Source organism: Peromyscus eremicus, chromosome 17 (genome assembly GCF_949786415.1).
Source record: "Peromyscus eremicus chromosome 17, PerEre_H2_v1, whole genome shotgun sequence".
In the NCBI taxonomy this organism is placed as follows: domain Eukaryota; kingdom Metazoa; phylum Chordata; class Mammalia; order Rodentia; family Cricetidae; genus Peromyscus; species Peromyscus eremicus.
In genome coordinates this window covers 35,430,007-35,442,246 of record NC_081433.1, presented here as the reverse complement: position 1 = coordinate 35,442,246, position 12,240 = coordinate 35,430,007, and the positions used below count along the sequence as shown (strand labels likewise).

Here is a 12,240-nt window from a genome sequence, read left to right as displayed (position 1 = left end):
GTCACCAGAAATTTTAGTCCCAGCTCCAGCGAGGGGAACTGCTCCCACTGCAGTCACCACCCTCCTGAGGGCCACTTGGCTCTGCCCACTGTGCAGACTCTGCAGTTAACCACACCACCACCAAGGGCCACCCAGCTCCCAGCCACTTCTGCAGACTCTGCAGTCATGGCCCAGGAGGGCCCTCCTCCTTGTGGCCTGTCAGGAGCAGGAAAAAAATAACAACGTGAGGCCGAGAGTGTAGGCACACTATCCTGTGTTAAGTTAGGAAAAGACATTTTTCAAAACTGGACCGAGGAAACTACCTAATATTAATGTATTCAGACTTCTAGAACATTCTCTCTCTCTCAATGAGGTCAGCAGTCAGGTTGGCCTGGACTAGAAATTCTTTCTGCTTCCACCACAGAAATGCACTCACCCAGTGTCCACGTCACAGTGGGAGGCCAGGGGACAATACAAAAATCAGTGACTAAGATGTTCCCATGAAGAGAGCACCACCCCATTTCCCTGCAAGAGAAATAAATGCAGTCCGGTCCCCAGACGGGCCTAATGGTGGAAGCCTACAGTCTCAGAGAGACCCTGTGTCACAAACTGAAAGTAATAAAAGGTCTGGGAACACAGATGCTTGCCTAGCATCTGTAGGTAGGTAGGTAAGTAGAGGGAGAGGGAGGAAGAAAGGAAGGGAAGGAGAGAGGGAGGGACGATGAAGCCCTCAATTTCCCTCCCACATCTTTTGGATGAGGATCTCTCTTGTCACAACAGCTACATTTCCACATGAACTCATTCCAACTTTTCCATGGAAACATAAATTTCAATTCTGAAAACATGACTAAGAGTCTAACAAGTAAACACGGCATTAACAAGCTTACAGTTTGATCTTAATGAGAAATATGGACTCCCCAGAGACACAGTTCGAACCGGGAACACTGTTCCTGAGATGCATTCCAGTAACACGCCAACACTGAACCAAACTACTCAAGAATGAAGAGGAACTGTACCCACGGGCATCCGATTACCCCATCCACTCTGGGGAAGACACTGAACTAATAAAACATTGCTTCCAACCTGAATGTCCATGAACAATTTATTTAAAAAAAAAAAAAAAAAGCAGGCTAAGCATTTCTGTAGACTGGCTTAGTTTTCGAAACTAAGAAACTGATGCTAAGATCCAAGCAATAACAGATGTGGTGGGGGACAGAGAGATAAAGGATTTATTCCAGAAACGTACAAAAGGGAAGGAAGTTCTGTTTCTTTCGTTTCACAGAGGAGTTTACCACAAAGACATCGGAAGCACAATGCAGTAGTAAGGGAAAAGCTGAGCATAATGTCGAGGCACCACAATCTAAACATGAGCTCATGCGGGCTTTAAAGATAGCTCATGACGCATTTCTAGTCATCTCTCTTTAGAATCCTCAGCAAGGATATTTTTAGTGTGTGTGTGTGTGTGTGCTTGCGCGAGCACGCGCGTTCAAGAGCCCTTGCAAACACAGGTGTGTCTCGGTGGGCATGCACATGCTTGTGCACGTAGAAGCCAGAGTCAAGTTTTTCCTCAACCCTCTTCACCTTGATCCCTGTGAGCACAGGCACATGTGCAGATGTGTGTGTGTGTGTGTGTGTGTGTGTGTGTGTGTGTGTACAAGCATGTGTGGAGGCCTTTGGGTGTGCTCCTCAATCTACCGTGGTTTTTTTTGTTTTGTTTTGTTTTGTTTTTTTTTTTAACATATATTTATTTGGTCGGGGGAGTAGATGAACCATCCCTACAGCACCCAGAGGTTGAAGGGCAACTTGTAGGACTCCATTCCCTCCTCCTACCACGTGCGTCCCAATGAGCTTCAAGGATCTGCCCATCTCTACCCCACCCTAGCCCCGGGTTAGGGGCCAGCTCTGGCCCGACTGGATGGACTTGCCAAGAGTGCTGGGGATGCAAACTAAACTTGAGTCTGAGTGGCACACACTTTCCCTGCTGTACCACTTTCCCAGTCCCTTCACTGATTTCAAGAGCTGTAATTAGACCTCTGGAAATTGGTGCTTGTAGAAGACTAGCTTTCCAAGCAGTCGTTCCACACAATGCTCAACCCTTGCCAACCTCAAGTGGCAGCGTGATCACGAAGGCCAGGGTCCCTGAGAGTAGCTGAGCTCCAGAAGCTGCTTAGAAAAACATACAGAGAGATACCAGATAGGCAGATGGTTGCCACTCCCACACTGCAACAACATATCCCCTCCCTGAAAAGCAATTAACAAAATATGTATGAAACTCACAGCTAATATGGCGGTGTATTGGGTGACATACTTTAGGCAGTCCATAGAATATTTTTAACTACTATTGTTGTGGGTGCTGGAAATTGAAGCCGATAAAGAGAAGAATCTTGAACAGAGCAAGAATTTGATTCGGGCTGCCGAACTGTTCCCTGGCCTGTGAAACGCACATAAAGATATGCACACTTGGTCGTGTTGAAATGGTTAAGTCACCACGAAAATCTGGTCAGATTACTCAATCAGCGTGAGCAGCTGAATGCCAAAGGCAAGAAGCAGATTGGTAAGTAGATGGGTTCTTGGTCTCCAGATGTCCTCCTACTTAGCTTCTCTGCTGCTGGGACTAAAACACTGACCCAAAGCAACTTGGAAGTAGGATTTGTTGCATCTTATACGTCCAGGTGGCTCTCCATCCCTGAGGGAAGTCAAGCAGGGGACCCTGGAGGGAGGAACTGAGGGAGAGACTGTAGGAACACTGCTCTGGCTGGCTTCCTATGACTCGCTCAGCCTGCTTTCTTACACAACCCAGGACCACCTGCCCAGAGGTGGGCACACCCAGAGTGGGCGGGGCTCTCCCACATCTGTCAACAATCAAGAAAACGGCCCCAGATATACCCACAGGCCAATCAGATGGAGGCATACCTTCAACTGAGGGTCCCACCTCCCAGTTGGCTCTAACTGGGGTCAAGTGGACAGAAACTAACCAGCACAGCCCTGCACAGCCCTGCACAGGCCCTGATCACTTAGAGCAACATCAGATGCACCAATGTGAGAAGTAAACACAGTGGAAATGGGCAAGGAGCGAAGTGCTAGCCTGACTTCAGCTACTCCACCTCCAGTTGACTTGCACTTGAGGACTGTCTTCTATGAGGTTCCCGGTCTTCCCTAATTGCCCCTACTTTTCTTCATTAGACAGAAATCTTTATCGACTTCTATACTGGCCAAATTTAAAAAAAAATCAGCTTGCTAATTTTAGTTGTGTATGTACTTATGGTGTGTGTGTGTGTGTGTGTGTGTGTTTAAACACGTGAACGTAGGTCCATGTGCAGATGTGTATGCATGTGTATGGAGGCATTGGGTGTGTTCCTCAGTCTCTCTCTACCTTATTTTTTATTTTAACATACATTTATTTTGGGGGGAGAAGAGGAACCATGCTACAGTACCCACATGGAGGCCGGGAGACAACTTACAGGAGTTGCTCCTCTCCTACCATGTGAGTTCCAGGGACTGAACTCTAGTTGTCACGCTTGGTGCAGAGCCCTTACCTATGAGCCATCTTGCAGGCCCTTCATCTTATTTTTGGGGACAGGGTCTCTCACTGAACCTGGAGCCCACCCACTTGGCTAGGCTGGCCAGAGAAAGAACTCTGCCTGTGTCTGTCTCCTGAAGACTGGGATTACAGACAAAGACTCCCATGCCCAGCTTTTCACAAGTTTGCTGGGGATTCAAACTCAAGCCTCACGCTTACATATCAAGCAATTACCAGCTAACCCATATCCTTAATCTTAGCATTTCTACCGGATAAAACATGCATATTTTCCCTGAAGAAACCGAACACTTAATACCCACTGTCCTGGCTGCAACTCTACAAAACAACGAGGTCAGATAATTTTACTGCCCAACTTACATCTTTAAATACAATGGTCCAAACGTCTAACTAGTACATCAATTAAGCAATTTCAGATGCACACCCACGTATCTATCACACGGGGAAAATATTCCTCTGTAAATCAAGAACCACAAGATAATGACTTAGACCTTCCCAGCTTTTCTCTCACCGTTGAATATCATTATAGACGCAGGTAACCGTCTCTCGCACACTAACCAATCTCACTGCCCAGAATCCCAGTACCTCCCCCACCTTCCCTCCCACTAAATTAACACTGGAAAAACTCAGGCCACGCCTGGCTGCTGCAAAGCTGCTATGGACCTCTCAGGATGCCATCCTGTATGCCTGGCTGTCTCCTCCTCTTCCTCCCCGTTTGGCATCAGGGACAACCCCTTCCCCTAAATGTATAGGTGAAAAATACCAGTTTCTAAGTGATCCTTTAGGACAGTAATATAAGCTATTTTCACTAAAAAAAAAAAAAAAAAAAAAAAAAAAAAAAAAAAAAAAAAAAAAAAAAAAAAAAAAAAAGCCAAAAGGCAGTGTTCATAATGTAAGTCACGAAGAAAATGCAAATAAGGCTCAAATTATATTTTCTGACTCAACTTGAACTTCTAACAGCTCTTTATAGGCTTTGAAATTTATGTTGAGAGAGGGGAAAAAAAAGGAGGTAAGAATAACTGTTCCCAGAAAATCTACAGGAAAAGTATCCATTTCAACCTTAAATTCTGAGTGTTTTTCTATATCGCTACTGGACCAGAAATTCTAATTTATATTGGGCAGTAGGACACCCCCACCCCCAAAATGAGTCTATTCTCCCGAAAACTGATTACCAAACACTATCGATTATTCCATTTCCCTCTGTCTTAAATTAATTCTGAGAAGTCTACATGAGTGATGCTAGTGAAATATAATCAATTAGGGGAAAACCCCTTGAATTAATAGAAAATATAATTTAAAAAAACCCTGTATTTCTACATGCTATGCACCCTTAGATGACAGTATAGGTTCCAGGGTGAATTGTGGCTAAAATCCTATGGGCTTCTGTTGCAGTTTTATGTGTGGGGTATTACCAAACAAACTAATCTTTAATTTAATAAGGGTCCTTTTAGAATGAATAGATCTGTAAAAGAGCATCAGTGAAAGCAGTAAACTGAGGCAGAGCTAGACCTGACTGGAGCTAGAACATTTAGTTTCCCTCTATTTAGCACACTCAGAGGGAGAGGTGGTCGGAGCTAAGACCTTCATGATTTACCTATTTATTATGTTACAGCTTCTGTGCACTGGGCACTTTGGGCTGGATGCTGGAGGCAGAAAATACTTGTCCTATAAAGCTCACACCCCATTAGACATTGACTTGTGCAGAATCTGTATACTCAAAGAAAAACAGTACAGACTCAAGAACTGGCTGCCCTGGAGATTCCAGTTTTAGAACCGCATTCTAGAAGAAAGCATATTTTAGCAAAGCATTGCTTTTTTCATTTCAAAAAAAAAAAAAGGATTAATAAATCCAACACGTTACTTTACTACTTCCTCGCGTAAGCCTTGAGGATATACCAAGCTCTGTATAGAGTGCTTGCCTAGCACGCAGAGGGTCCTAGGTTCAATCCCCAGTATCATGCAGCATAACAAAATAAAAATTACAAAAAAAAAAAACAAACCTGAACTTGTTCACCTTATAGATAAAAAGAAATTAATTTTAAGAAGTGTTTTACTTGTCCAAGACCATGACTGAAAAAGGCAGCTGCCAGCCAGGTCTTTCCAGTTCAACATTCCATTACCTACAATGGCCTCTCATATCCTGGACTGGGTAAAGCAGACGATAAAAAGTTTTTGCACGTAAAATCTCTGGGTACATTGCAGAATTTTGCAGGTGTGCAACACCCCCTAGACAGCATGCCAAATGGTGTTGATGTTACTGCACTAGCATGCAAATCTACCAGTGTGCAACGCCTCAACCAGAATGCTTTTCAAAGTTACTACAAAACCACAATGGTGATCTCGATAATAGAGTTCAAATTTAAGAGATCACGATCGGTGTTAACGATCTTAACTCTCTTTCGTGCATCTTACGTACACTTAATCCTTCAGTTCCTTTGGGTCCAACCTCATGGCTTAAGGCCTCTATCTTCACAGCCCAAAGGGACAAAAACACATGTACGTACTTCAGTGCTGAGCCCTCACAGAAACCAACTGGGAATTATGAAACAAAGCCGCGAAGAGATAGGAGAACATCCAACGAAAGCGACAAAGGTACTCGCCTGTGACTTCATCTATCCTGAAGACGCCGACACCAGAGCCATCTCTAATGGAGTACCGGATCTCTCCATCTCTCCCTGTGTCCTCATCATGAGCTGACATGGCCATCACCGATGAGCCAATCGGGACATCTTCCTTCACCACTCCCTTCTCCACAAAGCTGGAAAACACTGGCGGGTGTAAGTTCTCATTCATATCAATGACCTCAACTTCCACGTAGCAAGTGGAAGACAGAGACACTGGCTTCCCTTTGTCCTTGGCCCTTACGGTGAGATTATATACCTGCTTCTTCTCAAAGTCAAGCTGCTGGACAATTCTAACTGCTCCACTCAGTTTGTCCACATCAAAGTGGCCTTCTCCGTGGTCCAGGAGACTGTACCTCACTTGACTCGACTGACCTACATCAGGATCATAGGCCTCTAACCACATGATGATGGTCCCTTCTGGTAAATCTTCGCGGACTTTCACAGAGTAATTAGGTGGAATGAACTTGGGGGGATTGTCATTAACATCATCGAGCGACACTTTCAAAAGCACAGTGGAAAATAACTGAGGTTCTTCTGTGGCTTGGTCCCTGGCCTCAATCTTTAAGTAATGCACAGGCTGCACTTCACGATCCAAAGGTCGGACAATTTTCACCACCCCTGTCACGCTGTCGATGGAAAACTGATCTGTATCTGTGAGAATCGAGTATATCACGTGTCCACTGGGGCCCAGATCTTTGTCAGTGGCTTCCACCTGGATGATTTCACTATTTATCTCCTTGTCTTCACTCACTTCCACGAAATAGTTCTCCTGTAGGAACTCGGGTGGATTATCATTGGCATCCAGAACTGTGACATCTAGAAGACGCCATGCAGCCCTCTGGGGTATACCGAGGTCATACACGGTAATATTCAGGGTGTATTTGTCCGTTACTTCACGGTCGAGTGGAGATAAGACTTTGAGCATTCCGGTTTCCATGTCAATAATAAAGCAACTGTCATCATTTCCTCCAGAAATGGCATAGACAAGTTTCCCATTGAAGCCAGAGTCAAGGTCAGTCGCGTTCATGGAGACTATACTGGCACCCACAGGGAGGTTCTCCTTCACCTCAATTCCAGTTGGAAGAGTGCTCCTGAACTGTGGGGCATGGGCATTGACCGAGTGAGAATCAAAGAAAACATCCTCCACCACCTCTCCCCGGTTGTGCAATTTATTCGCCTGCAGCAGTTTCTCGGCCAGCATTTTGGCGACACCGGTCTCTACACACTGCAAGTTCACCGGCTTGCGACTGGCAGCCACCGTGAGGTTGATATACAGTGGCGTGGCAAAATTTTCTCCATCTGTGGCTGTTATTCTCAAACTGTGGAAAGAAACCTTTGCACCCAAGCCATCCATGAGCGAGTGCTTTAAGGACAGGACCCCAGAGCTGGGGTTCAAGCCAAACAAATCCAACTCGTTTCCAGCTTCGATCTGGTAGCGCACCAACTGGAGCTCGTCGGCGTCAATGGCGGAAACCGTAGTTATCTGCTCCCCGACACCTAGGTCTCTGGGAATGGTCCCTTCACAGTTTATCTTCTCAAACAAGGGGGTGTTGTCATTCAGATTATTGAGAGTAATCGTGGCAAGGACTTCGACTTCCCGGCGGTAGGGCAAGCCCCAGTCGGAGGCACGGATCCTCAGCGTGTACACTCGAGGCATCAGCTCATAGTCCAGGTTCTCGGAAGTACTCACGGAGCCGGTGAAGTGGTCAATGACGAACGGCACGTGATTTAAGTTTGCAATACTGTAAGTCACGTACCCATTCTCACCCTCGTCGGGGTCTACTGCGCTCACCCTCATCACGGTGGTACCGACGGGCGCATTCTCGTCGAAGGATGCTTTGTAGGCAGTCTGGGTAAACTCAGGGGGGTTGCTGTTGGCACCTACAACTTTCACCACGACTTTGGTGGAAGCTTTCCTGTCACTGGTTGTCACTTCGAGTTCAAAATGGGATGAGGTATGTTGCCTTTTAATTGGCTCTAAGATGGAGATGAGACCGGTGTTGGGATTCAGACTGAATTTAGCTCTGGCAGGGGTGCTTTTAAACGCATACCTCAGGTGGGAGTAACTAGGAGTGGCCTTGGTTAGGACCACAGGTGTATGTGGAGGAGCAAATTCGCTGATCTCAGCTCTGTAAACATCCATTTCAAACTTCACGGGGCCCGCTCTGAACTGCGGAGAAAGGATGCGAATGACTTTCGCGGGGGAAAACTGGGGAGGAGTCCCTTTGTCTTTAGCCTGGAGGGTCAGATTGTAGCCGTAAGGATGGCTATCCCAATCGATGCCCCCAACGGCTTTCACTTTGAATGCCTTACTCCCCGGGAAAGACCTCACTGTTTTAAACTGCTGCAGGAGGTCACCAGCCACAACGCTCAAAGATGCTATCTCCCCGTTGGCACCCTGATCGCAGTCCTCTACCGTGACAATAGCGTACGTTGGGTCCCTGTCCAGCTCAGAGGGGGACAATGTCACTGCTGTTATCACGGGCGCACACTCGTTGGCCTGTTCCACATGAACCGTCAGCTTGGCCATGCTGCTGATCCCACTGCTACCATACAGTTTCATGCCCCGGTCCACAGCCAGGATCTCCAGGTCGTAGAGCTGAGTCTCTAGGAAATCAAGCCTGCCAGTCAGAACCACCACGCCACTCGTTGGGTGGATGGCAAACATGTCAGTGCGGTCTTTAAAGCTGTAGTAAAATTCACCGTTGGTGCCGATGTCCGCATCCGTGGCACTGACTCTGGCGATACTGGTCCTTATGGCTGTGTTCTCGGGCAAAGAAACACTGTAAGAGGTGGGCGAGAATAACGGCCTGAGATCGTTTGTATCCAGCACTTGTACCCTGACCTTGGTACGGGCCTCAGTGTTGCTGTTTTTTTCAACCGCTTTGATGATCAGCGTATAATGGTCTCTCACTTCTCTATTAAGGATAGCTGTATTTCCGCCTTTGGTCCTTATTCTTAGAAAGCAAAAGTCTCCAAGAACATACTCTTCAGCTTTGAACAGGTTTTCGTTGTCTCCGGAGATGATCTTGTACCTTATCTCCCACGAGGGGTCTAAGATGTAGATGCCCATCTTTCTAGGGTGGCCAACATAGGTTTTGGCTGCCGAGTTTTCGTGCACAGTGACATTGTACTGGAAGTGTGTAAACTGTAGAGAGGGGGCCGGCGGTTCGAGTCTCTGGCTCCCATCGCTCCCTCCAAAATGCTGGAGAAGGAGAAGCAGAAGCAAGGCCAAGTGTCTCCCCATTGTTTAATTCTCGGCCGCCTGTAAGAGAGGAAGTAAGAAGTGTTATCTGGGAAAATAAAACACAAGTAAATTATAAATTAAGGATAAATTATAAATTGTATCAGGATAAGAATAAATTATAAATTAATTACATTTAAGGAAGCATTTCCCACCTACACAGAATATGAGTAATTGCTTTTCAATACAAACAACACTCTAACAAGTCTAGAATTATGTTTGGCAGCAACCTTGTTAAAATTGTTTTCATGTGTATAAGTGTGTATCTGTGAACACAGATGTATTTCTGTGCACATGCACGCAGCGCCTAAAGAGGCCAGAAGAGAATGTCGGAGGCCCTGGAAATAGAGTTACAGATGGGTGTGAGCTGCTATGTGGGTGCTGGGATTCGAACCCAAGAACCCAAGTCCTCTGCAAGAGCAGTGCTCTTAACCACTGACCCATCTCTCCTGAATTTAACTGTTATACTTAAGTCTTCAGGGCAAACATAAACGTCAGTTTTTAAATAGACAGGCAATGGATATTATGTATCTTCTCTTACACACCAGAATTTACTTTCTCAAAATCTTATAAACTTATTTTTATGAGAGGGAAAGGGGAATTCCTTGAGACAGGACTTCCTGTAACTGAGGCTGGCCTTAAACTCATGATGGAGTTGAGGATGGACTTGAACTCCTGATCCTCTTGCCTCAGTCTCCCACTGCTAGACTGACAGGCGTGTTTCACCTAGTCAGGGAAGCTTACAAACTTGTGCTAACACAGTACTGTAAACATGCAAAGCTTCTAGAAAAAAGCCCTAAACGGGGCTTTTACGGGCTCTTGTATAATGATAGCTTATAACCTGCTTTCAAAATTTATCCTGAAATTATTTTCTTCATAAAAATAATTAAGTTCACTCCCTATAGCACGTCTTTACTGTCTCATTTAGTACTATAAAACTATCTGAAGGAATTACAGTCATCACTACCATCAAATACGTACTCAAGTAATTTCTAAACACCAACATGAGCACACAGTAAAAGGTCATTTTATAATATGAAAACCTGAATAGCTAACAGTTCTTTCTAAGGCCAAGAAGCAAATCTCACCATGCACATGGCCATTTTACGGTCACTGCTGTCAATAACCCCTTGTTCAAGGGTCTGGTATCTTCAAAACCCTGAACAACCCGTCACCCAGAAGTCACCAATAAGAGATGAGATAGGCATACATAGAAACTCAATCATCAAAGCATCGTATCAAGGTAGCAGGGAGGCAGAACTGCAGGAGGGGCAGAGGGTGACTCAGGAGGGGAAAGAGGGAGCCTGAACAAAGGGCGCCCTTTAACAAGTGGGAAGGTAGGCCAGGTCCATGGGGCTGAGATCCTGGCCAGAGAATGGGGCTTTTTCTCCAACCAGCTGTTCTTCCTCATGCCAACAAAGTCAGCCTGAAAAAAGGAGAAATCAATGCATTTTCACAAACTCCCGGAGCTGACAGCACAGTACAGAAACGCACCCTTGCGTAGTAACCCTCGGATTAATTAATATGCGTAAGTTGTGAGAGCTAGCAAAGGTGAAAAGAACAGCAGACTGGAGGGCCGGCTTGACAGCCCAGCAAAATTAGGAAGGCCACATTAATCTGCAGCATCTTAGCTCAGCCACTGCCAACCTGCCCCATTAGTCATTTTATTACAGGGGGGGGAAGAAGAGACTGGTATGTCTAAAGCAATTAGAAGCCTAATGGATACTGAATTAAGTTCAAGCTGGGCACCCTAACCTGCTCCACAGTTATCCCACCTTCTCAGCAGATGGAGTCAGGAAATCATACAGATCTCTGACCTCCAACAAGGATTACTTAACAAAATAAAAAATGTTTCCCAGAACCACCGCTACAAAAAAACTCAATCTGCTCACCAGTTCTAATATTTTGGGGGAAATTTGAATTTTTATTAAAAAAAAAAAATCCTAGAATTTTGACAAAACAGAAAGAAAACTTCCATTCACCTCAACTGCAGGCGTCAAGGTCATGCTACCCAATGTCACCATTTTTGGTATGTACAGATTTAAGAAAGGCAAATTCACAATCCAAGTACACTTGAACTCGGAATATAAAAGTACGTGTTAGGAAAATGCTTCAGAGACTATCTACAGAAATGACGATGAACGGGTGATGTCCTTGAGAAGCATATTATGCTTTTGGAGACAATGTTACTAGGATCCACTTCACAAGGAACGGTCACAGCAAAATTCTACGTAACCACTTCAATGTGTTTGCTTAGTTTTACATGTAAAGTAACACACAGCCATCAAAAACAAGATGGCATCCAACAGATTGACGTGTAAAGAGATCTAGGGAAATGGACTCGCAAAACTAAGCTGACCCCATTTATGTCTGCCAAAGGAGGGAAGAAAAACCGTGTGCATGTGTATTTATGTATATGGATAGGCTTCATAGTGAGGGAAATGCTTGACAGTCTCACAAATTCCTGACAAAGCTCACATCTGTAACATCTAGAGGGAGAAGGAATAAGCAGACAGGGAGATATATTCATTTGTTCTGCACTGTATCCATTTTTAGTTAAACTTTGTTTATCATCTGCTTGTTCTTTTAACTATTTAAGTCCTTCAACAAATATTTAATGAACAACTGCTGTGAGTCAGGTCTCTCTCTAGGTGCTGGGGGACTGAAAGTAAACCCAACTTCCTACACCTGATGGATGATGCACTGCCCAGTAAGCCAAATAGGCTACGAAGAGAAAAGGAGCCTGGTGGATGAGGGGTAAGCGCTGTGGAAGAAGCCCATAGCCAGAGACTGCACAAGAACCTGGGGAAAGGAGAAACTCATATCCAAATGTACTTCTCAAGCTTAGCATGAGT

General features: G+C 45.2%; 1 protein-coding gene across 1 annotated transcript in view; it reads right to left on the bottom strand.

The window, feature by feature from the left end:
* Fat1 (FAT atypical cadherin 1) overlaps positions 1-12,240 on the bottom strand; it is a 122,051-nt gene that overhangs the window by 96,847 nt on the left and 12,964 nt on the right. Inside the window, exon 2 of the mRNA XM_059245074.1 lies at positions 6,118-9,406. Coding sequence (XP_059101057.1) covers positions 6,118-9,388 — 3,271 coding nt within the window. The 5' untranslated portion in view covers positions 9,389-9,406. The remainder of the gene's footprint in view (positions 1-6,117; positions 9,407-12,240) is intronic.